Source organism: Rhamphochromis longiceps, linkage group LG7, assembly GCF_057381845.1.
Source record: "Rhamphochromis longiceps isolate RC_006_pf linkage group LG7, R_longiceps_female_GT1.1, whole genome shotgun sequence".
In the NCBI taxonomy this organism is placed as follows: Eukaryota; Metazoa; Chordata; class Actinopteri; order Cichliformes; family Cichlidae; genus Rhamphochromis; species Rhamphochromis longiceps.
In genome coordinates, this window is record NC_140563.1 from 23,192,533 (window position 1) to 23,219,389 (window position 26,857).

At 39.6% G+C, this 26,857-nt stretch overlaps 5 protein-coding genes and 1 non-coding gene across 8 annotated transcripts; 3 read left to right on the forward strand and 3 right to left on the reverse strand.

Annotated features, from left to right (window-relative positions):
• Positions 1–204: 204 nt before the first annotated feature.
• LOC146665315 (uncharacterized) lies at positions 205–5,984 on the reverse strand. Its single transcript, XM_085411124.1, has 9 exons — positions 5,290–5,984; positions 4,824–5,021; positions 4,554–4,693; positions 3,690–3,870; positions 3,023–3,603; positions 2,810–2,933; positions 1,855–1,929; positions 1,503–1,655; positions 205–970 (listed from the first exon to the last, which is right to left on the reverse strand). The coding sequence occupies exons 2-9, from the start codon at positions 5,001–5,003 to the stop codon at positions 767–769; spliced, it is 1,638 nt and encodes a 545-aa protein (XP_085267250.1). The 5' UTR covers positions 5,004–5,021; positions 5,290–5,984; the 3' UTR covers positions 205–766.
• A 1,752-nt stretch (positions 5,985–7,736) lies between these two features.
• rpl27a (ribosomal protein L27a) lies at positions 7,737–14,938 on the forward strand. The gene is made up of 8 exons (XM_085410934.1): positions 7,737–7,798; positions 8,436–8,607; positions 9,745–9,785; positions 10,298–10,400; positions 11,009–11,072; positions 11,168–11,243; positions 13,701–13,875; positions 14,763–14,938. The coding sequence occupies exons 1-8, from the start codon at positions 7,737–7,739 to the stop codon at positions 14,889–14,891; spliced, it is 822 nt and encodes a 273-aa protein (XP_085267060.1). The 3' UTR covers positions 14,892–14,938.
• Positions 13,388–13,518, forward strand: LOC146665317 (small nucleolar RNA SNORA3/SNORA45 family). The gene has a single exon (XR_014912879.1). It is a non-coding gene; the product is annotated as a small nucleolar RNA SNORA3/SNORA45 family (small nucleolar RNA).
• A 136-nt stretch (positions 14,939–15,074) lies between the features above and the next one.
• On the forward strand, positions 15,075–18,114 carry akip1 (A kinase (PRKA) interacting protein 1). The gene is made up of 5 exons (XM_085412924.1): positions 15,075–16,356; positions 16,798–17,022; positions 17,165–17,239; positions 17,326–17,457; positions 17,814–18,114. The coding sequence occupies exons 2-5, from the start codon at positions 16,867–16,869 to the stop codon at positions 17,961–17,963; spliced, it is 513 nt and encodes a 170-aa protein (XP_085269050.1). The 5' UTR covers positions 15,075–16,356; positions 16,798–16,866; the 3' UTR covers positions 17,964–18,114.
• Positions 18,115–18,210: 96 nt separating this feature from the next.
• On the reverse strand, positions 18,211–23,142 carry lg7h11orf16 (linkage group 7 C11orf16 homolog). Of its 2 annotated transcripts, none has more exons than XM_085412922.1 (8): positions 23,080–23,142; positions 21,947–22,160; positions 21,200–21,562; positions 20,985–21,109; positions 20,763–20,916; positions 19,904–20,135; positions 19,198–19,680; positions 18,211–18,424 (listed from the first exon to the last, which is right to left on the reverse strand). In XM_085412922.1, the coding sequence occupies exons 2-8, from the start codon at positions 22,151–22,153 to the stop codon at positions 18,231–18,233; spliced, it is 1,758 nt and encodes a 585-aa protein (XP_085269048.1). In that variant the 5' UTR covers positions 22,154–22,160; positions 23,080–23,142; the 3' UTR covers positions 18,211–18,230. The 2 variants fall into 2 exon arrangements, with proteins under 2 accessions (XP_085269048.1, XP_085269047.1); XM_085412921.1 differs by having other exon boundaries at positions 23,084–23,128.
• A 252-nt stretch (positions 23,143–23,394) lies between these two features.
• LOC146665320 (nuclear receptor-interacting protein 3-like) lies at positions 23,395–26,573 on the reverse strand. 2 transcript variants are annotated; one of them, XM_085411126.1, is made up of 7 exons: positions 26,348–26,573; positions 25,553–25,717; positions 25,346–25,428; positions 25,078–25,217; positions 24,924–24,976; positions 24,596–24,684; positions 23,395–24,156 (listed from the first exon to the last, which is right to left on the reverse strand). In XM_085411126.1, exons 1-7 carry the CDS (start codon positions 26,561–26,563, stop codon positions 24,126–24,128), a joined length of 777 nt encoding a protein of 258 aa, XP_085267252.1. In that variant the 5' UTR covers positions 26,564–26,573; the 3' UTR covers positions 23,395–24,125. The 2 variants fall into 2 exon arrangements, 1 of the variants encoding a protein (XP_085267252.1); XR_014912380.1 differs by having other exon boundaries at positions 24,132–24,156; positions 24,790–24,976.
• Positions 26,574–26,857: the final 284 nt, after the last annotated feature.

The following is a 26,857-nucleotide window of genomic DNA, read 5'->3' on the forward strand; positions in this document are numbered from 1 at the left end:
AACCAACAATCAACCAAAACCATTTTAATGATATTTATTTGTCATCAAACCCACATTGCTGGGATGTATGCCACATGTGCCAATGCACCATTATGAAGTAGTTTTTATGAAAAGGTGGAAAGCCTTCTGTCTACTGTATAAAGTATACTTGCATCACCTAAAATCAGTGTTGAGCAGTGATTTAACAATAACAGAGTTAAAGTAGACCTATTGTGCTCATTTACAACTCAATTTGTATTTTTAGTCTTTACGAGAGTAATGCTGGGCCTATGAGCAGCTCCTCAAATAAGCCATTTAGCTTGGTTCTTCTATCAAGCTAATGTTCTTCTGGTTGGCTACCACTCATAAACAGAGGTCAGCCAATCAGAGATGTCAGAGATGTGTACCTGAGATTATATTAAGGATATTCCCTTTTATCAACATTATACCGAGCCAATAGTAAAACAAACAGCCTGAAACTGAGTATTTAAGGAAGCGATCAGGATAACTTTTACATAAGCTGATATTATTATTTAATATGAGCACTTTAATATGAAAATGATAAATCATGCAACTGATCTGATTTGACTGATTTCATTTAAAAACTGTAAATAGCATCTGTCTCTGTTTCATTCCATGAACATCCCTGAAAAATGTGACAAGTTTTCAGTTCCACGACATGTATTTTTAATATAAAAAACACAAGTTATTAATGTTATTGTCACAGTTTTTAAAGACTTAAATTTCAACATGTTTGAGAGGTGTAAGGAAATTAATAAATTGCAAGTTATAGGCAATATTTTTTCCCGCTAAAAACATTTCTCTTCTTTCTGGAGTTTTCCTTGTTCTTCCTGTGGAGCCACTGAAGGCGAGCTCTGTCTGTTGTGCCCTGGTTGGCTGATGGGAATGTCCGGTCTGGAATAATCTCCTTCAGTTTGCTCAAGAAAAACATCTCCAGGTTTCGACCAGCCTGAGCCACCTCTGAGTCTGGCTGCACAGCACAAGGAGAGAAAAAACAACCCACAGTGACCTATGATGAATTAGCTTACCAGAATAAAGTCATAAATATTTGAGACCAAGCAGGTGCAAGGTGATCCTTCCAGATTCAAAATCAGATTTCTATTTTGGTTAAACTTATTTTAAAATACCTCAGCACTTACTTGATTACCATACAGTTTACACAAATATCCACGTTCCCATGGCATATTGTCTACTATGCCATAACCATGTACTCAGCACTGAGGAGAAAGAAAATCAAAGACTACAGATTTCCTCCAATATACATTATAATAACTGCCTTGGCTGTAAACATCTTCATTCCTGGTAGATATAAGTAGTAAATCCAGAGATTTGATTGATACTTGATTTGCAGATGAACACAACCTTGACTGGCAGGCCCCATGTGAAGAAAGAGGCCCAGCTTGCTGATACACGTGGAACTTATCTCCACAGACTGCAGTGCAGGAATAACTCAATTATACCAGAAATTAGGTCAAAGTGGGAAATCCGCTCATATTCCTTACGTAATTGAAAGTAGCGCAGTTCTTGAACATCAACAAGACGTCATCAACAAACTGCTCAGCAGTGAAGTAGTGGAGAGTGTTGCTCTTGTCCAGTTTCCTGCGGATCACTGACAGGTCGATGGGCCTTTTGATGATCTGGTAGTAGTTTCGAGCCTGGCACACGAGAGCATAGATTTGATGTAAGATCACAGAGGTGGAACATTTTACATCCTCAGTTAGGTTGTAACAATTTCGCTAACAGCGATGTCTTGTAGTTATTGCTGTATATATAAATATGCACTGTATATTTAAACCGTTTGGTGCTCATGTATGTTACATTACTGCTGAGGTGATTTGTTGTTGTTGGACTGACCAGAGGGCTGACAGGTTCATGGAAAGGAGCGCTGAGGATTTGACAGTATAACAGCAGAGTCAACTTCTCACATCTCTGCAGACAAAAGAGCAAAATCAGTTCAAGCTTCTTTACAGTGGAGCACAACACGGATTTATTACACAGGATAGAGGCGAGTGTGAAAACGCAGGCTGATCTGGTTTGTGTAATAAACATTGATAACCCTCACGTGACACGGTATTTTAGTCATTTATGGCCCAAATATATTTCACACAGGAATACTTTATTAATACTATACTGTTTTCTTTAATTATTACAGATATTATAAAGTGTTATTAATTATGGTTTTCAATAAATGGTAAATGGTTCTTATACAGCAAATTTTCTACTCTATTAAAGCACTCAAAGCACTTTGCACAGGAGATTGTTTGCTTCAGAAAAATCTGGATGCAATCCACTTAATTTTGGTGAGGGAGCAGTCTGGGCAGAGGGGGCAATAAACCAAGCTGTTTTCATCATCACTCTGGCCATTAATTGTCTAATAGAAAGCTTCTGCACCAATAAATATTACTGTTGTAAGTCTGTTAATCAATGTTGACCCCAAACTGGACTCAAAAACTGCAATAAAATCAAAGCTTAAACCTTAACAAATGTGTATATATAGAGAGAGAGAGTCATAAATGAGTCTACACAACTTAAAATTGTGTGGATTCTTGCCACACCGGTGGATCAATTTCAGTTGGAGAGTAGCCCTTTAATAGTTAATAGTCCTTTAATTTCACAGTAAGTGTGTGTGACCTGGCGTCTTCACACTCTTCCCCAGACAGCTCTCTCACCAAAACTAAGTGAATTGTTTCCAGATTTGTCTGAACCAAACAATCTCCTGTAAGAAAGGATCAATATTTAAGGCCATCTTCACAGCAACAGAATGAAAATAAGCATTATAGCTTTAATTTAGGAATTAAACCAGCCTTACCCTCTGGTCCAGGTTGGATAGTGTATAAGGTGCCTTGACTCCCTCGCAGGAGTCCATGATCTCACAGTCGTAGGCCTCCACGGGCTCCTGCTCACTTCTACACAGAGTACACACCCAGTCACCTCTGTGGAATACACAGGACCACAGTCCATGAAAAAACACATTAAACCCATATGTCATATATCCAGATTTGTATGTTCACACAGCACTTACAGCGGGAAGCTGCTGAGAGGAGGTATATGACAGCCTATGTGATAAACTTTGGGGCAGCGGTCACAGCAGAGCAGCTCTCCTCCGTTCAGACAAACAGCGCAGAAATCTTCACTCTCCTCAGTCCCAGCCTCAGCTCCAGGCTGCTGGGTGGATGAGTCGGCCTGTTCTCCCAAGCATCTAATTTCACTTCTTTGATCTTCACCATCGTCCACTTGGATTATATCAACCACACATGTACTTTCAACTTCATCCTCCGGGGGCAGGCATTGGTCCTGATCTGCTTCTTCTTCTCCTGGATCCAGTTCAATAACCAGAGTCTGCTCTGGATCTGGATCCAGATAAAATGCTTCAGATTCAGCTTTCCCATCATCAGATCCACAATCAAACAGGATGTAAGGCTGATCTGGATTAGAGTCACAGTCAAAGCCTGAGTCCTGCTCTGGCTCTCCAGAAAGGGAGCTGTCAGGACAATATGGTTCAGTCCAGGATGTTGGACTGAGATCACATGGCTCTACTGGTTTAGGCTGGAATGATCCTTCAGTTAGCTCCAGTATATCTTCCTCAGTTTGACTGAATCCATTCTGTTAGCAGAGATCAAGACACAGAGGTTAAAAAAAAGAACTTATCTTTGTTGTACATGAAAGTGTTTAGACCTTCAGCTCTGTACCTGTTCAGAAATATTTAATGACACATTGTCACAGAGCTCAGCTTGTTTTTGGCAAGGCAGACGTTGCAAAGACACCACAGGCTGCAGTGATGATAAAGACACATACTGGAAGTTCAGACGCTCCAGGCTCACTACAGGTATGCAGGAATTACCCAGAATCCTCTGGGCCTCTGGGTGAATCCTGTGAAATTGAAGGTGTCTTATGGCAGTGTCTTCAATTCCATTACCAAGATTATTTTCATCATAAAGTCTCAGTGAGGCTAAATTTCTTAACCGGATTCACCCAAAAATGGAAAAAACAACACTGATAAAGAAATAGTTCAGCATTTTCCAAGACTTTGGAGAAGTTCATTGATAGGGCAAGCTTTTAAAAGTGATTATCAAAGGTTAGCATTAAGAGTGTAAAATTCATAAGAACATTTTCCATTTTAAACCCATGGAAAGAACAAACAAAAACAATCCTGCCTAAACATTGCTGCAGATCAAGAAAACCACTTTGAGGCAACAACATTCCCCAGTGCCTCCCCAAAAAAGGGCAATACACAACAGAAACAATTTAGGAACAGGCATGACAACGACCCCAAACCTATGTCACCCTGACTTTTGCTGGGCTTTATGATCATGCAGCTACAGAAACTATAAATAGCACTCAAGTCCAAATGAATGTATTCTACTACACTGTGGACCGTGGATATCTGTCACCATCTGATCTGGCAATAAAAGTGTCTATAAACTGGCTGCCCAGTCTGTAACGTACCAAAGCATAGATTGGTTTGGATAAAGAGGACTTTAGGTTCATCCATTGCTCTGTTGTCATCCTTTAAAATCAACATGGCTTTACCGCAGCATACTCCCCTTTTTTACCTTAATCTTCTCAATAAAGCTTTAACACTTTTGTCTGGAGGCCTTTCCCATTTTTCAGATGACGGAGATGTTGCTTTTGTTTTTCTCTCATAAGACTGGTTTGGCTCCTTTTCCACCTCACAGAATCCAGTCATGCTGACCTATTTTGTTTAAAAATTCAAAAAAAAAGAGACTTTGCATTATTTTCATCTTTCTAAAATCCCATTTACTCATCTCTCATTTACTACTAGTTGTAGTGATGAATCCCTCCTTCTTTAAAACATTGTTTACATCTATATTCACATGTTCTGCCCGGGGGGTTGGTTCCTCTGCTGTGGTTGCCAGATTTGGACCAGTCTCAGATGGCATGGCCTCCAGTGCCAGCCTTACCCTACACTTGGCTACCCATGGTAACATGGTGGCTCGCCTTTGTGGGAAGTTGCCATAGCGTCTGCGAGGCAAGTCTGCCATCTCCAGGAGACTGGGCCTCTTGGGGTGAAAAAACAGAAGAGAAAACAGAGAAGAAGCCGATGGTTTAAAATCTTCTGTGTGCTCAGTGTTTGACCGGGGGGGGAAAAGTACAAAACCATAAAAGAGGTAGATTAAGAATCAGCAATGTAACACTAATATAACTGCTCATTTGCACAAAGAGTAACTTTTACAACACAAAAAGAGACGTTATGAGCATAACAAAAAGTTACATCACATTAACGTACAGAAGGAATCAGGTATTAGGTGAATTATGATCAAACATTACCTCAGTTTGAAGCCAAGTGATGAAAAAACAAGATGTCTGCTTCAGAAAGTCAGGTGAATGTGTCCTCAGGTGGATGTGAGCTGAGCAGAAGAGGAATAGAAATGTTCCATGTGTCCAGTGTCAAGGGGAACTCAAATGATTTGATTGGTGGAGTGAAGATTCAGCCTCAGCCCCCTGATATTTCAGCACAGCTCACAAATAGAAACAGCAAACAGGTATTTAATATTTAATGCGTTTCCCAGTAATCATGTGATGCCTTTTTGTCCAGTAGGTAAAAGATATATTGAGGGTGTAAAAATAAAAGCTCTGCATGTAAATCAGCTATGAAAATATTTGTATATTGTAAAGCCAAAAACAATGTGACAGTGTGTGTGGTTGCTAATAAATCTGTAGCTCTATCAGTGGTTGGCCACAAAACAACCCCTATGCTTTATTTTCAAACTTTATTAATGACATAAAAAGATTTTGTTTACAAAACAGCTTTGTTTTGTAAAAATGATGGAATTCCTCTTTAACGTACAAACCAAAGTCTAAAAACGTTTGGACACTGTTCCATTCTGCTTTTATTTACAGTTTTGCACAATTCGCAAATCTCATATTTCATTTACACAGAAAAGCTATCAAATGATTAAATTGAGAAAAACTATCATTTATAATAAGATGATTTTGAATTTGAAGGCAGAAACACATCTCAACAAAGTTACATTAATGAAATGAAAAGTTAATATTTGTCTAAAATTGGTGCACTTTCTCATTTTAAAGATTTAACGCGTTGTCTATAATCTGATTGTTGTGAACAAAATATGGGTTTTCAAGGTATTACAACTATTGCATTCTGTTTTATTTGCATTTTACAAAACAACCAAATGTTTCTGGAACTGGGATTATAAAAAATAACCTTTTAAATTTTGAAACACCAACATTGGAGTTTGTGTCTTTTATCAATTCATATATCAGACTGCAAATAACTGATTCACTGTCTTGTTTTACTGTTCCTGTTGGTGGAAGTTAAGATAATTTTAATAAAACATTTTCTATATACTTTTTTAATTTAGTAAAGATTTTCCTCAATCTGATGGCCAGGCTCTTTACAAAGGCCAGAAAAATACATTTGAGATGGACTCTTTGACATGATACATATTTCCCCTTTTAAGCCAAATGAAATCTTTATCATGGTTTCGTGTGAGTAAAGTGGCATCAAATTGAAATACTTCAAAGCAGAACAAAACTTTGGGACACGCTTCTACAGAATTATTTATCTCTTATATTAACCTTTATTTCCTTGTTTCTGAAATAGAGACAAAAAGTATAACTTCAAACACATTAAATATATATACACAAGATAGATTAGGGATTAATGACAAAAATGTCCTTACTTGTTCAGTGGTGCTGATCTCTAGGGCTGCAAAAAGCTGGTGGCATGGCAGAGGTGTGTCTTACCTTCCTTCAGAGGCTGATTTTGCAACCTGTTATTCTGGCCAATGACAAGTTACACGCTGGACATTTCACTCAAACTTTGAATAACAGACTGACTTTATGTAAATCACCTTTAACTGTGTCTGTTTGCGGTTGCGTCGCCACAGAAACCCAATAAAGCTACGTGGACATGTGTGACTACACGTCATCTTTAACTGTGTGCACGTGATCCAAGCCTGTGTGTGTTTTTACTCAGGGTTTATATTCTCTGCATAATGTGTCAGGGTACTGTTATATATGATGATTATATGTTGAAATAGTTATTATAATATCATAGTCTTGTAAGACCTGGCATTTCACTTTTGTCCTCTGTGGAGGACATGTGTCTGAGACCACTACATCAAGCCCCATGTGTGGAATCTATGCGGCTCCTAATGAACTGTCGAGATGTTTATGGCATGAGTCAGATAACCTAGCATCCAAATTTGCTAGTTCCTAGTTATAGTCACTTCAAGAAGTCGAGACAGATTCTTCAAGATTAGGCAGTCCATCAAAGTTATCTCTTATAAGAGGAAAAGAATAAAGCCCTCTTGAAGGTGAGACCCCTCTTAAGCACTTTTTATCCATAATTGACGTTGGATCTCATTATTTTAGCCCTGCTCAGGTTCCTCAAAAACTGGTACGTCCCGAGCATTTTCCTTCCTAATGTCTGATTGCCATCTCAGCAACTATCTCACTCAGCCCTCTGTCAACCATGTATGGTCATTTTAGTGAGCGACATGACCTGAAAACCCAGAATTATTTCTGTCAAGGTTCGGCTGTATAGCAGGCAGAGGTAGGAGCCAAACACAGGGCTCAGAAACAAAGAGATCAACTAAAAGCTTTATTTCCTGAAAGACGAAACTCCACCCAAAAATTTAAAACTGTGAAACTAGAACCTGGGAGCTATAAGCTAGAAACAGACAACTAGCAATTAGCAGCCAGGAAGTTACAAGGGAAACACAGAACACAAGGACCCACACGAAGCCACAATGAGCAGAGGGAGACTGAGGACTAAAACACATACACAGGATAACGAGAGGTTGGACCACAGGTGGGAGCACAGCTAGAACTAATTACAAACTAACAGGACATCGAAAGCAAAACAGAACACAGTGCACACAGGGCAAAGACTACCAAAATAAAACAGGAAACAGATGGACCAAACACAAAAGGCCAGGAGAAACGAATACTGAGACGAAACAGACTAGATACACTGAACACAGGGAGGGAACAGAGACAAGGCTACGAAGACAAGTGCAAAAACACTGAAGATGGAGAGAAAGGGCGAGAGCGAGGAGCAGAGAGTGAGAGTTAGGGAACAGAGAGACACAGAGAGGGGAGATGTAAAAGGAACTACACCTAACAAATCTAAATCACAAGCAATATACAATAAAATCAGAAAACTCATAAGTTTCCTTATGAAAAAGTCCTCTTAGATTAAAGACTGGTCCTACTCACCGACTGGCCTCCCCTATAGTCCAGTCATCCACATGGGCAGTTACAAACACTCTAATACACCTTGCTGATGCACCCATCACATTAGAATTGGGGCAGTAGTTTATACTATTCCACTAAATTTGAATGTCAAAAGTGAACTTCAATTAAACGTTAATATTTAAAATATTAGTGTTTGTTTCTCTAGTTTGAAAACATTCGATTTCATTTTCTTTCCTCGTGTTTGTCCTCAGCCATCCAGGATACTTTGGTAAGGTGGCCATGAGACATTACCACCTGAAGAGGAATACCTCCCACTGCCCTACCATCAACCTGGACAAGCTGTGGACACTGGTGAGCAAGCAGACCAGGATCAACTACAGCAAGAAGCTCGATGGACCCGCCCCCATCAATGTTGTGCGTGCTGTAAGTGTTGCCATTATCAAAAATGTTCTCTCATTAAAACGTCTCTAATTAGCAGTTTTTGTCATAATAATTGGACCTTTCATTCAGTTAAAAGGACTAGATCACATCTTTATGGGAGTTCTTGTTGCTCTACTTTACTGTAGCTTGGAGTAGGTGGTGGCATGTCGACTTGCCATTTATATTTATTTAGAGTTTGTTTCTCCAATAGATCCTTCTGTGTCAATTTCAGTAATTACTTCCTCCAAACCACCAACGTGTCTTTTAGACCTCATTCCTACAAAACTGCTCAAAGAAGTTCTGCCATTTATTAATGCTTTAATCTTAAATATAATCAACCTATATGCCTATGTAGCACAGGCCTTCAAGCTAGCAGCAGTTAAACCATTACTTAAAAAGCCATCTCTTGACTCAGCAGTCTTAGCTAATTATAGGCCAATGTCCAACCTTACTTTCATCTCAAAAATCCTTGAAAGAGTAGTTGTCAAACAGCTAACAGATCAAATGCAGATGAATGGCTTATTTGAAGAGTTTCAGTCAGGTTTCAGAGCTCATCACAGCACAGAAACAGCTTTAGTGAAGGTTACAAATAATCTTTTTATGGCATCTGACAGTGGACTCATCTCTGTGGTTATCCGGCTAGACCTCAGTGCAGCGTTCGATACTGTTGACCAAAATATTCTATTAGAGCAATCAGAGCATACTGTAGGCATTACAGGTACTGTGCTGCAGTGGTTTGAATCATATCTAACTAATAGACTCCAATTTGTTCATGTAAATGGAGAGTCCTCTTCACACAGTTGTCATGGAGTTCCACAGGATTCCTTAATTCTGTTTACATTATACATGCTGCCTGCAGAATCATTAGAAGGCATAGCAGCCATTTTCACTTCTACGCAGTTTACTCCCAACTTTATCTGTCCATGAAGCCAGCAGGCTTAGATTTCCCGAGTGTGATGAACAGACAGGGACCCAGTGAAGTGCTTGCTCATAGGGGTCATATGATTGTTGGGTTTTTCTCTGTACCTATGAAGTGCCTTGAGGTGACTTTTGTTGTGATTTGGTGCTATATAAATAACATTGAATTGAATTGAATTGAATTGAATTGAATTGAATTGAATTGAATTGACTTGGGTTCAGGTTCATGCAGAGGTCGTGACAGGTGGCGGCGTGATGGCGGCGTGAGGTCCGTGGCACGTGGCGGCATCCATGGCTGCACAAAATTGTAGAAATGGATGATTTCTGTAAATGTTAGATTTCCATTCATCTAATTGTAATTTTCATGAAATAAAAAGGCATTGTACCAGAAACAGAAACAATGTTGTTATATTACATCACATCATTCTGTAAACAAACAAAACATTAGTCAACTTTTGTTTATCAGTCACTGTACTTAAATTATCTAAAGAAAATATCTAAATAGTTTTTTCTTCTGGATCTCAGAAGGATATTCATGTATTATTTTTGCATAGTGATTAGTTATTATCATTAGCTTGGGTTTTCAAATATATATTTGTTTGATGTAACATGAGAATTTAATTGCTAAAATACAAGTAGAACCCGTTTAATTCTATCAATGTCAGACTTTAATCGTATCACTTTTTTTGTTAAATTCACAATTGTCTTCTTGGACTTAAAAAAAGAAAGCGAATTTTCAGTTGACTCTTGTGTCGTTTCGATCCTCAATCACCAGATGTCGCTATGGAATTATTGCACTTTGTATTGTTGGGGGCAAATCTCGCACAAAATCGCGTTCGTTCCGAATCCCGTTCCTCTTTCAACTAGCCTCCAAGATGGTAGGTTCTACGTTTTATCCCTGTGCATCCAAACTGGGTTAAATCTACTTCCATCCTTACTAACCTGTATAAAATAATCCACTTTAGATGGTGTCTTATAATACACTCATGTTGTAGGAATAAATGCTGGGTGTTATTACCGTTATTTACTCATTTTTGTGAGGACTTTGATGGGTTCACTGTGTGATATGTCGCTTCTCCTGGGCCTCGGCTCTAGCAGGGAACCTAGTTTTACCCACACGCAGAAAACAAACATTTGTAATTTTTTTGACAACGGTAGTGAGAGTTAAATGTGCAAGGTGGTGGTGTAACCCTGAAACAACCATTGGCATAAAGCGTTAAACCTTCCGATAAAGATGGTTGAGCTAGCATTAGCCTCCTACCTGCTAAGCAGCATGCAAGTACTCGGGGACAAACTCAGCGGTTTACTTTAGCTTTTCTGTGGGGAAAACATGCTATGTATGCTCATTTTATTACAGATTCTTAGCAGACTAACATCACAGTCGACCTGCCGGACTGTTAAGTCTGTTGCTTTGCTAGACGGGAGCTAATGTTTCAAATAAACCTCATCCTTTTTTTAACAATAACTGCAAAATCTTTGCTCACAGCCTACCAAGAAGTCGAAGACCAGGAAACTCCGAGGACATGTCAGCCACGGACATGGTCGCGTTGGTGAGTATACTCTTTTTGACACAAGTTTTAATTGATTGTTTTTCATCCCCGGACGATATGGAGATGGAGTAAACGTTTACCGACTCTCTCCACAGGCAAGCACAGGAAGCATCCTGGAGGTCGTGGTAATGCTGGTGGCATGCATCATCACAGAATCAATTTCGACAAATAGTAAGTCACTCATAATGATATTAGTGAAATTTGAGTACAGTGTGACTACTGTAAAGTAGAACTCAAGTAAACCTGGCTTCCCTGTATTTGGCCATAAAAGTCTTTGTAAGGTAATATGTCTAAAAATACACAGAAGTATGCTTTTACCTCAGATATTTAAGTTAGATTATGATGTCCCTAAGTGTTGCCTGATATGATTTCGGTTGTTGTGTTGGATTCCTTTAGAGATAAAGCCAGGTTTTGTGGCTAAAGCAGTAGGGCTGAGTAATATGAGGAAAATCTAATGTCACATTTTTGGCTGTATCACAAAAAAAAACTATTTTCAGCCATATAGAGCTTAAAATTGCACTGCTATACTCTTTCAAATTAACTGTTTTATATTTTTGACAATAATATATGAATGAATTGAAATGTTTGGGGGGGGGGGGGGGGTTCCATTTGTTGCACACAGAGGTTTTTGACAAATGGCAATACTGTCACAGTAAGTCTTTCTGTGGTCAACACTAGATGTTTAACAAACAAAAGATCATAGCAACAAAAAAGGACATCGGCAAGAATTCACGAGACAAATTAAAACAATTGAGATTAGAAAGATGCTCTTTTGTTCTTATAACATAAAAATTGTGAACCAAAAAATGTGATGCCCTTAAATTACAGGAATGAACGTTTAGATAGTGGCTATAAAAACAACTAACCTACAACCGTCGCAGGTATCACAGCTGGTTTATTTAACGTTTCCTTTGCTGTGTGGGAGACGCTGACATGCAGGGTTTAAAACAGGCTTCATTTTGCAGTGGATGACTTTTCAGCTGATGGAATAAATTCGTGATACTTTTTGTGCCAGTAGGTTTATGGCATGTCTTGCAAATTACCGTATTTTGTCTCCTCCTTGTGAAATCCAAACAACAGTCTCACTCGCTCGCTCCTCTGTAACTCCGGCTGTCGCCATATTTTTCCTTATCAGGTAGTAAACACGCATGCTCAGCACAGGTAAAAAAAATTTCCGGTTGGGAGGGGGGATTAATGATGCATTTGCAGCGTGTAGGAGAAAAAAAAACTGACAGTGAATTGCATGCAGACAATAATAATAATAATAATAATGATAATAATGGATACTTTATTGATCCCCATGGGGAAATTACTTGTTTTTCTCTGCATTTGACCCATTCACTCAGTGAAGCAGTGGGCAGCCCACTAAGCAGGCGCCCAGGGAGCAGTGTGTAGGGACGGTACCTTGCTCAGGGGTACCTCAGGGTAGCCGTTAAGTGGATTCGAACCGCCGACCTTCCGATCATGGGGCGACCACTTTACCTACTGAGCTATCCCTGCCCCCCTGCCCCCAGACAGCTTTATATTGCGGCAATTTCCACTTGATGTTTATGTTAAAACCATTTTAACCATCGTTCGTGGAAAACACGTGATACATCAAGTATATTCGATGTATCACCCTATTCTATATAGCTGTAGTGTTTCCTAGATGAGGCTTTACAGTAATAGTTTATTTTAACAATATATTATTGTGTACTATAGAGCTTGCTGTAATATATAACAAAATTAATCGGCGGCAAATTCAGCAAGTCCCTCAACCTGTAGTCAGACTCGAGTTATATCAGCTGAGTTGTGGCTGCTGACAATAGTCCCTGTTCTGCTCCGCAGCCTTGGTGAGCTACAGCAGAACAAGGACTACTGTCACTGTAGGGCAGTGGAATTGGAGTGTACCTCACACAGGCAGAAGAGAGTTGAGGTAGCTGATTGAGATGCCACCACAGCAGCTTGGTCAGTCTTTCTGTAGGTTAATACCTAAACAGCTGCATTTTCAAAGAAAGAGTAAAAATTTCATCCAGTAAATCAGAAACATGGTAGACCATCCCCACTACGGAGCTTATTTACTCAACCCAAGTCTACTTGGTGAAAACTGCCATGCAATATATTATTGAAAGATCTGGAGAGCAGTGCACTGATACTGTGTATTATGGACACAAAGAATTTATTGAACCTTCTCCCAATTTGGGGACTGTGCTCATCTATGGAACACATTTATGCTGGGTTAGTTCTGCTGTCCAGTTAAGAGATGTGCTGATTAGTTTTTACCTGCTTGTAAAAAAAAGGCTGTAGGAAGAGAAATGCATTTATCTAATGTTTCTATAGAGACTAGAGTCTCATCTTGACAGACTTCATTGTCTTGGTGTGCTTGAGTCCTCTTAGATTAAAGACTGGTCCTACTCACCGACTGGCCTCCCCTATAGTCCAGTCATCCACATGGGCAGTTACAAACACTCTAATACACCTTGCTGATGCACCCATCACATTAGAATTGGGGCAGTAGTTTATACTATTCCACTAAATTTGAATGTCAAAAGTGAACTTCAATTAAACGTTAATATTTAAAATATTAGTGTTTGTTTCTCTAGTTTGAAAACATTCGATTTCATTTTCTTTCCTCGTGTTTGTCCTCAGCCATCCAGGATACTTTGGTAAGGTGGGCATGAGACATTACCACCTGAAGAGGAATACCTCCCACTGCCCTACCATCAACCTGGACAAGCTGTGGACACTGGTGAGCGAGCAGACCAGGATCAACTACAGCAAGAAGCCCGATGGACCTGCCCCCATCATCGATGCTGTGCGCGCTGTAAGTATTGCTAAATCTTGCTATTATTAAAAATGTTCTCTTGTCATAATAATTGGACCTTTCAAATCTTTACGGGAGTTCTTGTTCCTCTACTGTAGCTTGGAGTAGGTGGTGGCATGTCGACTTGTCGGCATTGAGTATCACCTTAGGAAATTGGATTGTTGTTGAGCAGCTGGAATCAGACATCAGAAACCGTTTTCTTTTTTTAAAGAACAGGTGTCCTTTAAACAGTTGAAACACTCATAGTGGAAAGTTAAATGTTTTGGATGGGTTTCTGATGAATTTGGTGCAAAAGTGTACGTGGTGCTAATAAAACAGATTTAAGACTTCTTGGTTTTCCTTAATTTTTCTGCTTTCAGGACTTTTTTTCCCTCCATTTTACACAACATTATACTCAGACATTTACATTTTTAAAGAGCTATAAATTCTGGATTTGTACCAGATAATTTTCCTGTTTTCAGTCATTGAAAATTATTTCTTTTTGTAAACATAATTTCATTTTAATAGAAAAGTTACTCTTGTCTATTAAAACTTGACTTTTGTTTGTTTGTTTGGCTGCATTTTGCTTATTGTGCTCACGTTAGCACACTCCCTTCTTACAGAAAGTTATACTGGGCATAGCTCTGCCTGATGCAACCCCAAAGGGGATTTGTGTCTCTGGCTAGAGTTGAACCAGCATCCTTTTTCCTCGCCAAGCCAATGTCTAACGTTTGTTTTGTTGGGTCGACAGACTTTTTTTACTTAACTAGTGTGGTTTTGTTTGTGGTGGTTATCAGTTCATCTTAGGTTGGCTTACATGTCGTAGTTTTAGCTGTTAGTCTTATTAGATAATATTACAGTGTATTGTCAGATAAAATAATGATCTCCACCTGTGCTTTACTTTGCAGGGTTATTACAAAGTCCTGGGCAAAGGCAAGCTGCCCAAGCAGCCTGTGATCGTCAAGGCCAAGTTCTTCAGCCGACAGGCCGAGGAGAAGATCAAGGCAGCGGGAGGAGCCTGCGTGCTGATGGCATAACGATCCTGTCTGTGTGTTTTTGCAGAAATAAACTGTATAAATGGAAACTGGTGTGTGTGTAATTTTTTTCGCCCCACTCCTAAGTTGCAATTTGATTAGCATGGAAACTGAAGAGATGCTGTTAATTTTGATTGAAAGGTGTGAGGAGCAGTGGAAACTTTTTCATGTGAGGAAATCACCTGGATCCTCAGCACTGTTGGTCTTGTCCTTGTAAAATCTTTTTGACAAGTGTCCAAGTTACAGACTGAACAATATTCAAAAATGCACAGACTTCCTGTTTGGTTCTTTTAATATAGCAAAAGTCAGTCGTTTCTAATGACTTACAATGAAACGGTATTGCTATGCTTTTGGTAATAATATAAACTCACCAAAAAAATACAAATGTTGCCGTATGTGCTTCAGAAAGTCAGCACTACATTGAACAATTAAAGAAATGGTCAGAAAGTTAATTCTGATGTTTTTTGTCACGTCATTCTAATTAGAGGCAAAATATATGTATATTCAAATTTCTGAGGAACTTGTTTATATAGTGCTTAATCAGCTGCTTTTAAACTGCTACCTTTAAAAGAATTTTGTTTATTGGGACGTGGTGATACCCAACACAAACTACCAGATATAACTTAACAGCTTGTTTTGTAGACTGGAGGCCCGAAATGGTGTATCTAACAAGTCATGTATAGAATAAAACAGTCAAAAATAAAACTTTAATATCAGTAAATATTAAAGTTTTCTCAATTGTATCTGTGTGCAAGCAAAGCTGAAACAATTCAGTAATTGTTTGTCATGAAAGTTGTCCATTTTAAGAGCTTTCCTTGGAAACACTGGCAGTGTGCTAGACATGGCAACATGAATTTAAGAAGTTCAATTATGACTTTCACTGCAGATTAAGGATAGTTAGGGACAGTCCTGCACTTTTATTTGCGTTTCCTTTTTATTATTTTTATTTGAGGTTATATGAATTAACTAGCTGATTGATAGAAACAGAAATGCAGACTAATCCACAATCAAAATATTCATTATTTGTTTTCCACAAAACCGCACAGAAAAGATAACAAGGTAAGGTAAACGCATAAATTTCACCCTGGTTCATGATTTGAATACTTCCTCCACCACTAAGGGGCGGGCTTTAATATGTAGGATTTCCTGCCGTGTCATTTGAAAGCAGCTAAAAGCGTGACGTGAATGCGACTGAAACGAGGGAAACGTCAAAGCCAGAGTGTAAGTGTGCGGAGCACAGTTTTCTCTAACTTTGCATCCAGTAACCTGCGTACATGTTAAACGTGCAGAGCAGGTAGACGAAGTCTCCTGACACGAGGTTTGTTGACGGTTCCTGGAATAAGCAGAATGTGCTCTACATGTGACAACGTGATGCTCTAGAATGTGAGGCGTGCACTTCGAAGTGTTTCACGTCTCAGTGTTCCTGAGCTTCCATCGAGGGAAACGGGTCTGTGTTTAACAGTTCAAAGTAAGTAGCTTCAGAAAGAAGTGACAGCCCAGCTGATTTAATTTGCACGCATGCGCTGTTTCTAGGATATCCGTCCCATATGTTCTTGTTTCCCACACTGCATTTAAGGTGATTATAGTTGGTTCAAACCTTGTCGGAGGGGAAAAAAAAACATTGATCTTTGTTAACTGGCCAAGATTTGTTAACACAGTCTTATTTTTGTACTGATGTAGCTCTGTTAACTTGTTTTCTGACATATTGTGTTTCTTACGAAGCAGCTGAAAAAGGGTTTTCTCAATATCAGATTAGAAAAATCAGATGCCTATTAGATATGCTGGATCCACAGAGCAGTTTGACATCTTAGTTTTAAAAAATCCCAGTAAGTGATAAATTCTTTTGTTGTATTATATTGGTATATTTACAATTAAATTCTTGTCTTTTCAATATTTGTGTCCTGTAAAGCGATCTTAAAGCGTTCTTTGTGCCCGTTCCTTGGGTGAAGGGCACCTGAGTTTTTCCCTCCACCTGTCCATGGACAGCCAAGCCTGGCTGGAGTCCTCCCTGCAGCGCTCTGCCAGTCTGGGCTTGGAGGTGCTGCAGCGAGCCTCCAGGCGGAGTGTGGACTGGGCGAGCACTGCATCCCAAAACCCCACTATGGCAGATGAAGACACAGATATAGCTGACGAGGTGCTTTTATCTTTCGCCTTTAATATTTATAATAATATAACCTTATAATGTAATCTAAATATAAATACTTTTAATTCTTTGTTCAAAGTTTGTTTTTGTTTTTTTTTATCAGCTTGTCTCTTTTCATCTCTTGCTTTTCCAGAGAAATCCCACAGAGCTTGATGATGCCTTTGCAAAAATCGCTGAGTTCATGGCACAAACCACTAGTCATTGCAAAGTTAGTGACTATGTCCCAAAGCACCTCTATGTGGACTTCAGCTACAGACCTGGGAGAATAAAATATGGATTTTGTCTTTGTTGCAGAGATTTTACAAGTCTGGTTGTTGCACGCAGCCCAGTGACATTGAAAAGAACCACATGTCCAGGTTTCACACACAGCCAGCATCTGCAAAGACATCAGCTGCGCTACCAACCAGGAAATGCGACAAATACCAAGTAATTCTGCGTTGTGTTTTTGATTATTTGGAATAGGAAAAGCTCAGAGGCTGACAAACCCAGAGCATTTAAGGCTTTATATTTAAGCAATTTACAGTAGGTAATTTGTTGGCCAAAAAAGTGGAAAAGGGAAACAAAAAATTGAGTTGGAGGCTTCAGAAAGTTAGCATTTTACAGTGGCATAGACAGTACCAGCAGAATTCAGGAAACTCCTTTGAAGTTGTATAGATGAAGTTTGCATTTCAGTTTGGGGGCCTGAGTTTTACTATTTACATGTTGTCAAAAGTTTGACTTTAATTCATCTAAAATGTAAAAAATAATCATTGCATTAAAATCTTTTTATTTGCTGCTTTCAGAACCGCGTGTCTGGATCCAGTGAGGATTTTTATATCGAGCTTTCACCTGGAACATATGCCATCACTGCCAGTGTGGCAGAGTCACAGCAGCAGACTCAGCTGGTCAGTGTTAAAGCTGGGGAGAGTGTCAACCTCACCTTTGACCTCTGACCCCTCAGCTGACCAAACCTGTCACCCTTTAATAACAACTGACCATTGCACGTGCTCTTTGTTTCTTGCTTCTTGTATATAGATTTTTGCATTAAGAGTTTACATTTTATTTTACTGTAATGCACTTAAACACATTCTTACCTGCACTAAGACCACATCATTGTATTGAAATAAAATATTTTTGTAATCAGTTTTTTGTTTGGCTCTTCAACATGCACTGTACATGAGTTTACACTGAGACAATATGTAAATATATTGGCATTGTTCTCAGAGAGACTGCAGTTCCACTGGTGGTCGAGGTTTGAAGCTGGTTGTGGACAAAATGTCTCTAATGTTTGCTCTTCTTCCTCTGGTGCCAGGAAGTGACTGAAACAGGGAGCTGTGATTTGGTGAGGCACTAATTTGTGGTTCAGGGATGCTGAAACTCACAGGTTGGGTTGTCCTCCGGGGACCAGCACTCCCTGCACAAAAAAAAAATTCCATCTGAGCTCATGCATATTGCACACATATCAGAACGCATACTGTATACTGCTATCATCAAAAACAGCATGTTGCATCTTTATTGGCATTTTGTGAGACAAGTTTGCACTTATTTGTGACCATTAAACGTGAGGGTAAAAGGACTGGAAATGCATTTGTTTACAATACATCAAAAATAACATGCATGTGTTCATGTGTGCCCACACTGTGTAGCAAGCAGCATCTGCTATAAAGGTAACAGAGAATAACATTTAGTCAAAATATGAAAAACATCATCGAAAGGATTTCAGGACCACTCTACACAGCACTTACTGGGGTCTCCAGTAAAACACCCAAAAAAGGCGAAGAGGATCGGATGTTTTTAAGATTGGATAAGAACAGACTAGCAGATGGAAATACACTGATTTATGAGTTTACTAACAAAAATTCAACCAGGTAACATAAGGTCAGGTACAGTGTCTTTTGAAATGTTTAATTTCATTCACTTAAGTAGATGATGTCAAAACAAGGGATTTTAAACATGATGTCTTGTCATGATGTCTTCAATTTCAATATCTCCTGTCTTCTAACAGTAACACTCCAGTGTTCTCAGTAAATGTGTCATTAACCTTAAACACTGTAGGACCCATTTGTTTATGTGATATCTCCAGTGGAATCTACCTGTGATCTATTTTTTCACAAGGTTTCTTTTTGTTTCCAGTTTTCTTTTGAACTTCTTCAGAACTTATTAACTCAGTGTGTGTCTGATTCTCACCTGGCTGCCTGTGCTGTGGTTCTGGTCCAGTTCTTCTCCAGTATCTCCAGGGAGGACGCTGTTGTTTACTTCTTATCTTCAGTGAAGGAGAAGTTGATGCTCTAGTCTCATCATGGGAAAGAGATGAGGAGGAGGAGGAAGATGGCAACTCGGGATCACTCGTCCTCACATCTGCATCTCTGCGGTCCACCTGCTTGACTTGCTCTGTTTTATCAAGTTCATCTGATTTTCCAAAGCTAGCTCCAAGGCTGGGTGGAACTAAACAGGATGAACAGTAGCAAGAGGCACATGCCGAATGGCAGCAGTCGGTGCAGTACAGCTGGGGGGCACAAAGCCAGCTGCAGCACTGATTGTGAGTGACTGCTTGGAGCTCCCGTACTATTCTGGCATGACGAGAAGCAGAAATGGGCAAAAGCAGACTTTCAGGAAGCACATACACACAACTATTCCACATCAGCACCCGGAGGCGTCTAACACCGTTACCTACAGGAAGGAAAGGTGAGCCCTTTGAGTGGATTACAGATGGTGATCATGAACAGACATTGGTGATTTATCATATGAATATTTATCTTAGGAAACAAGTCTCCCGTTTGAAAACGGTCTCATTAGAATTATTGACTATAAAGAAAAATATCCTTGATTGTATCCACACCACTGAATGTCATATGATGATGTTATAATATAAAATATACGACTTCTGCCGTACCTCCATAACCATCTCTATGTTCTGTGGCTGCCACCACTTGACCTGGACCGTATCTTCTCAGATCTTGTTCCCATGGTGACAGGACAGCGTCGCCAGGAGCCAACCTGCATGTGCAACCTCTGCTGTCATTGACCATGTCAAGTGAACAAACGAGCTGGCGCTGGGAGGAGGCAATCTCAAACGTTGCGCTTTCTGCATGGTCAAAGTCAACCACCCAAATTCCACTGCAGCCCTAAAATTGGAAGACAGTCTTCAAATATTTACTCGTCCCTTTTTTAAAATTTGATTTTTAGTCCGTTAGCGTCTGACTTTTGGATAAGAGCAGTGACTCTGACACTAAAACTTTTTTTTTTTTAACTTCGGCTCATCAGGTTATATTTTTATGATCAGTTTTTGTTGGATTGTACTGAAGCTGCGTCACAATAGATTAAATGCTCTATATTTATTCTGCTTTTCCTCTGAAGACCAGGAGCTTTCCCACCACTTTTTAAATGGGATGGCACAAGGAGAGCCTTGTGAGAGATTGGCGACCTTACCTAGATCTACTCCACCACTGACGCTGTGACAGCTGGGACAGATGGGAAAATTGGGAAAACACTGGGCACAATTTTTGGGCAAAGTGCTTATTAAAGCAGTCAGTCAATGAGAGCCCTGCTCAGTGCAGCTGATGTGCCCCTGTGCACTCATCCGGATGCTAATACATTAAAAGTGGTGTGGCTGAATACCCTTAAACTTAAAGTCAGCAAATACTGTAAATGTATAGTTTCATTTTTAAAACGATTGTGCTTTTGCAGGAGTAAATAACTGAATTAGCCCGTATTAGCTGTAGTAGAAACAATATTCAATGGTCATGTGTCACCTGTATTTGTTTTATGACAGTGCCCATGTAATAAAGGCCATCCCGCTCTCTCCTGGCCAGGACTCTGCATCCTGGGAAGAATTCTGGGCTGCTTAGGGTTTGACCAGACAGGATACAGGAGGTAACCGGAAGATTGGGATTACTCCGACTGCTCCTATAGTGTTAAATTGTTGTTAAAACAATGTTCAAAGTTTAAAAAGATTAAAAATTGTGCAACTAGACCTGAGCAGGGGTGAAGATATGTGGTGCAGCTGTGGTATTGTGACAGAGGTGGAGGGACAGCACCACTTGGCTGGATTGAAGCTTGGCAGTGATGGTTGGCTCTCAGCAACGTACAGAGGAATCACCTGACAGCAGTAATAGAACCACACATACTCAGACTCACAGTCACTGTGGGGCCTATTTTTTAGAACTACCGAGCAATTCTCAGTCTATACCTTCTCCAGCGTGCCATTCAAATCGAATGGAATCAGATAACAGCTCCCCCTTGTGGTCTGTGTGAAAGACTGCAGATAGTCCCTTGTGTTTCTGTCCAGTTTATTTCCTATATCTTGCAGGTAGAAAACGTTCACAGGCCTCCCAACTGCCAGTGCAGGAAGAGCTCTCAGCACGGCCTCTGGTTGATCAGGAAAGCCTGTGAAAAGAAGGTGGACGGCATGACAGGCAGGGTCGGTGAGAGCAATACTCAGAGCAGACAAGAGATCTCCGCCTGAGCTGCAGCTGATGGAGTGAATCCAGGACAGAGCCGTGTACACTGTGTCAGGAGCACAGGAGCACATGTGGCAGGACCAGCAGGTCACCTTCAAGGGAAAGAAAGACTCAGTAAATCTGAGGTTCTGCTCAAGCTTAAAAAAATGTCCTCAAAGTACTAAAAGCTCAGGGTGAGATTAAAAAAAATGAAGAAAATGAAAGAATAAGAGTGATTAGTTATTTAAAAATCAAATCATATAAAGGTGAGGTAGTATACTATATGAGTTTACTCAATTTTGCACTTGACTGACTTCATGCACAGCTGTGATCAAAAGCCCTGTGTGTGAATTCACTGGATCAAAAATCCAAAAGAAATTCAAACTAGTGCACCTGATTCTTGTTTTAAGTTAATAGTATGCTGTACAACCATTCTACCCTGGAAATGAGCATACAAAGAAATTATTAAAAGCCCCAAATTACCAGATCCCCCTCACCTTGCTTGAAAAGCTCATGATGTTAAAGAGAGAGTCCCTGTGAGACGCTTTATTCAGCAACGTCTGGATCAGCAGGTGTTTCACTGACCCCAGAACAGCTCTCATGTTCTCAGAGCTTTCCAGGACAAACGTGATGTTGCATCCCTGCTTTCCCAGGAGCAGTGGTATCAGTGCAGCCTCACATGTCACCATCTGTCCAGATGTCATAGTAACACTGTGGTAATGGGAAGGAATCACACAGTTTTCTTTTATTTTTTGCCTTTTTTGTAAACTGTAATAGTGAAAAGACAGTGAGAAAGGGCGAGGAATCACCTGAAAATCTTTGAACTATATTTAGGCCAAATGTAACATATTATCAAAAAGCACAAAACACATAACAATGAAAATATCTACATATCTTGTGAACATTTTTTAATCTTTATTTAGATTTTTTTTTGTTTTAGAACACACTTTACCAAATTTTAAACTGAGCACCTGCATCAATTTTTATGAAAAATAATCAGCACTTTTCTAAATGTATAGATAAATTAGACAGATTTATAGATAAATTACAGTTTTTTTTTTAATGTTATGTTTTTAATAATTATTCCAATTAGTCATAATGCAAAGAGGCCAACTTTAGAACTGTCTATATTACTGGATCATATTGGAATAACTGATATACTAATGTGTACGTCTCTTTAATGTTGCAATAGGTGAAGATGGGACTCATTTAATTACTTTCATGTGTGACTATATATACTGAACATATACTGTATATATTGTATGTACTAACTTTATATTTTGCTGGGTAGTAGTTTTTCACATTTTAATATATATATTTTTAATATTATATATATCGTTTCTTATTTTATTGTACTTTGTAATATCACCCCAAATCTACAAATTCACCATACTATCAGATAAATGTAGTGGAATAAAAGCATGTAGTCTAATCAAATGTAAAGTTAGAGGACTTAAGTAAATCTACTTCCATCAAGTTGACTCAAATACGGAGAGAAACTTGAAACATTTCTTTCTATGTCCGCAAAAATAGCAAACACAGTTATTAACCTCTTTCAGTAAAGAAAGCAGCTACAAACATGAGTCACTACAATTGAAATATAACACATTTAAAACACAGATTACATTACCTACATTTTTTGTGTCGATCACAGTCAGCTGCAGACAACAACTTCAACCCATTGTTTATGTCGGTTTCCATGGTGTTCGAGCCTGAGCTGGCCCTCTTCATAACCACTGGAGGGCCTGTTTACCTCCCAGTCGGCAGGCCGGGTCACGCTACAGTTGCTATGGTACAGCTACACAAAAACAGCAGCTGTGAAAAATGACACTAATCTCTGCAGATGTGTCAGGACTTTTCTTCTCCTAACTCTATTTGATTTTTCCTCTAATTAACAACTCGAATTAGGTCACCTTCAGCTGGTCACACATTCATAAATGGCTCTCAGATAAAATGGCACTGATAAGATTTTCATGGTGCTACAGCTCATGTGAAAAAATGAGCAAAGGCACTAAAATGTCACCGTTCATTTGTTTATTCAGTGGTACACTTTTGCCTCCGTTGGGTGATAAAACCTATCACAAGTGTCACTACAATCCTGTAAACATTAAAAGGCAGTGACCTCAATGCAAATACATGATTCAACTAGAAAATACATTTACAACATTATCAAATATAGTAGAGAAACGTCTAATCTGTATTCAGTAGATTGTGCTGAGCTCCTAATCTACACAAACTAACAGTTGTTCTCCACGGCTGCAGAATACCATGTCTGGCAGCATAATACTAATTTGCTGGATATTACAAAGAGCTAAAAATCACAGTTATATCACAATCTTAGAGATTACAGCTTCTGTTAACTACCTGCACAGCACGTACTACTGTAGCGACTGCTAATACGAGACTCACACACTCTGGGCTAAAAGAACGCTACATGTTAACCTGCAGGTGCGAGCAGCTGCAGAGTGAGAACGGCTGCCTTAAAGGCTGCCAACGTTAAGATCAGTGAAGTCATTGTGGAGCATCAGGACTTCTAAACGCAGCAAGCAAACCGGCAAACAGAAACTGAAAGTGTGTGAAGGTAGAAATCTGAAGTTCTCCAATGAGGCATCTGGTTGTAGGAGTAAATGTTCCTATTGCTTTTGGTCAGTGTGGGTTTATTTGTGGGTAGGAAGATTAGTAACCCAGGTCTCTGAAGTCTGTGGAGCTGCAGAGACGAAAGTGGGGGGGAGAAGAGGCAGATTTGGTTAGACTTAGGCTTTGCCAACTTAATTAATAATTAAAGGTAAGCAAGGGTTAACATTAATGAAAGTCACCATTATTATGTTTTCCATATACTGCTACAATAATGAAAATGCAAAACTACTCCAGAAAGCAAAATGTGGTGCTTGAAATAAGCAGTGTATGGATATTTTTTTGCACTGGTTCTTTATGCGTGAAAAACTCCCAGCAATGCACAACTTTCTATAAGTAGTGGATTACACCCTAATTTAAAAATGAGAGTTTTGTGAAGGTTTTGAATGTTTGATTGCACCTCATGATATTAATTTGATAAACTGCATGATACCTTATTTTGAAAGGTATAAATATAATTTGCACAAGAAAAAAAATGTTTTTAAAGCTAAAAGATGAGAAAAACATCTTACCCTTCACTGAATTGCTTTTTGGCAAAATGAATCTGCTCCCTCACAGTTGTCCCAATCACCATGATCTGCTGTTCTGTATCGATTACACACTGCAAAAACAGAAATGTCAAAACATTACAGAACCGCGTTGGTTATAGTAGAGCCATTTTAGTTAGTGTAGTTAATCATCTAGCTTTTATCTTGTATCTGTTTACATCACTGTGTTGTTTCCCCTCCAGGATGGATGGTGGTGATGTATGGTGGTGATGGATGGTGATGATGGATGGTGATGATGGATGGTGATGATGGATGGTGATGATGGATGGTGGTTGCAAAGCAGAAGATTTACCTTGAGTGTCTTTAAAGTCTTGCTGCCCAAGGACATGAGATGTTTGTTACTTTCTGAAAATAGATGTAATAGATGAACAGTAATATGATGACACCGCTTCATATAAAAGTGTTCTTATAATTTTCATTCAGGCAACGATTGTTGTGTTCCTTACCCACTATGGCAAATGAGCAAGTTATCCTGATTTGTCCGACGGTCAGGCCGAGCTCCTTGATGTGACCATCGATGCAGAGCCTGCGCTGAAATGGGAAGCCATCGGTCTCCATTTTGATCTCTTCGACCAGTTCTTTTAAACTGAAAGGGAAACAAAATAATTCAACAGTTCTCACCTCACATGCTGCAGATGTTTGCAGTACATACTTAGGAGACACTGAAAAATGAACTGGTGTCAGGAAAATGAAAAATTAGTGAAGACATCTCACCCAAATCTCTCCGCAGTCACAGAAGACATCAGATTCAACTTGCAACCTGTATCAATCAGCAAATTCACTTCCTGTCCTAAACACTGTATACACAGGGGAGGTGCATGTAAGATAGGAGAAATAAGAAAGAAAAAAATCCTTTTGACAAACAAGTCACGGATATTTTGTGCTTGAAAAGAATTTTTAAGTAGCCCAACTTCCACCCACCTTGCAGGGCACGAGGATGAAGTCATCCTCCTCATCCTCCTGTGAATTTACATGGCTGTGGCTCAGACGAACCTCTCCATTGCTTGGTGTTACTCCACACATGTTTATCCTGCCTCTGCACAGCTTTGCCTCCAGTAGGCGCTTCTGGAGAATATTGTGTGGTTGCTACAACAGAGATTACAAACAACACAAACACGCCTACTGAATATATATCCTCAGTATTGTCGAAGCCTAAAATCAGATCTACAGTCTGAGCTAAAAATGCTATAATATAAAGACCATCTTTAAGCTCATGTATACAATTTAGAAAGTATTCTGTCGCCTAACTTTGACATATTTTTGTGTTATGGTTTCTTCACAGAATCCAGAGTCATCCATGTTTGGCTCATTGGTGATTCTAAATTGGCCCTTGGTGTGAATGTGGAAGCAAATTAAATAGCTGTCTGTCTCTTTAGCCCTGTGATGGACTGGCAGTCTCTCCAGAGTATACCTTGCCTCTCACCAGGTGGCAGCTGAGATGTGCTCCAGCCACCCTGCTAGAAGTGGTTAGGAAAATGGATAGACTGATAACAATATAGATTCAGGTTTTCACTTTAGAGTATAAATCATTGATAAATTTCTCTCACTCACTCACACACACACACACACACACACACACACACACACACACACACACACACACACACACACACACACACACACACACACACACACACAGAAAGAGAGAGGCAATGGTCCTCCTCCCCATCACCTATATAATGTCTATATAATAATGGCCTTAGATATGAGGCTCACCCCCTGCTTAGAAGTCCCGAGTTTCTTCAGTCCATCCAAAGGAAGCAGATCAGCGGAGTCCTTATGGAGGAACTGGATCGCCTGTTTCAGCCTCCTCTGTTGCCTCAGAGTCGCTGCATCCAGGACCCCCTTTTCTCCGCGGTTCTCTGTCCGCATCCCTGTAAACATGATGGCGGGCGTGTGCTTGTGTTGCCCCGGCTCTCTGACTGCCTGCATACAACCGAGCCTAATGAGGAATCCCCGATGCGTCAAGTCCACATTAGAAGAGGAGACTCCCCCGTAACATGACAGGTAGTTAAGACAGCCCAAGTTGTAAAAATGAATCCTGCTGTGAACTTTCAAAATAAAACCCATTTTCCAAACGCTGCATAGCCCATTGCGCAATGAACGGATGGATGTTTTAATGCTGCATTACAGATTCATGAACTGCTCAACTCTGAGACCCCTGAAAAGTGGATTTACTTCGTTCTTCCACTAACACAACCCTGAATTTATATTTTTATTGTACAA

Coding starts and splice junctions, on each gene's coding strand:
- lg7h11orf16 (XM_085412922.1), bottom strand. CDS start 22,153: ATGACATCTGGACAGATGGTGACATGTGAGGCTGCACTGATACCACTG. Junction 19,681..19,903: donor ACATAGAGATGGTTATGGAG/GTACGGCAGAAG, acceptor TCCTTCCTGTAG/GTAACGGTGTTAGACGCCTC. Junction 18,425..19,197: donor ACCACAGCACAGGCAGCCAG/GTGAGAATCAGA, acceptor TTTTTTGTGCAG/GGAGTGCTGGTCCCCGGAGG.
- LOC146665320 (XM_085411126.1), bottom strand. CDS start 26,563: ATGCAGGCAGTCAGAGAGCCGGGGCAACACAAGCACACGCCCGCCATC. Junction 25,429..25,552: donor TCATCCTCGTGCCCTGCAAG/GTGGGTGGAAGT, acceptor CTGTGTATACAG/TGTTTAGGACAGGAAGTGAA. Junction 25,218..25,345: donor GTGACTGCGGAGAGATTTGG/GTGAGATGTCTT, acceptor TTTCCCTTTCAG/TTTAAAAGAACTGGTCGAAG.
- LOC146665315 (XM_085411124.1), bottom strand. CDS start 5,003: ATGGCAGACTTGCCTCGCAGACGCTATGGCAACTTCCCACAAAGGCGA. Junction 3,871..4,553: donor GCTTTATTGAGAAGATTAAG/GTAAAAAAGGGG, acceptor TCAATTTCACAG/GATTCACCCAGAGGCCCAGA. Junction 1,930..2,809: donor TATCCAACCTGGACCAGAGG/GTAAGGCTGGTT, acceptor TTTTGTCTGCAG/AGATGTGAGAAGTTGACTCT.
- akip1 (XM_085412924.1), top strand. CDS start 16,867: ATGGACAGCCAAGCCTGGCTGGAGTCCTCCCTGCAGCGCTCTGCCAGT. Junction 17,240..17,325: donor AAACCACTAGTCATTGCAAA/GTTAGTGACTAT, acceptor TCTTTGTTGCAG/AGATTTTACAAGTCTGGTTG. Junction 17,458..17,813: donor GGAAATGCGACAAATACCAA/GTAATTCTGCGT, acceptor TGCTGCTTTCAG/AACCGCGTGTCTGGATCCAG.
- rpl27a (XM_085410934.1), top strand. CDS start 7,737: ATGAGCAGAGGGAGACTGAGGACTAAAACACATACACAGGATAACGAG. Junction 7,799..8,435: donor AACGAGAGGTTGGACCACAG/GTGGGAGCACAG, acceptor GTTTGTCCTCAG/CCATCCAGGATACTTTGGTA. Junction 10,401..11,008: donor TTCAACTAGCCTCCAAGATG/GTAGGTTCTACG, acceptor CTTTGCTCACAG/CCTACCAAGAAGTCGAAGAC.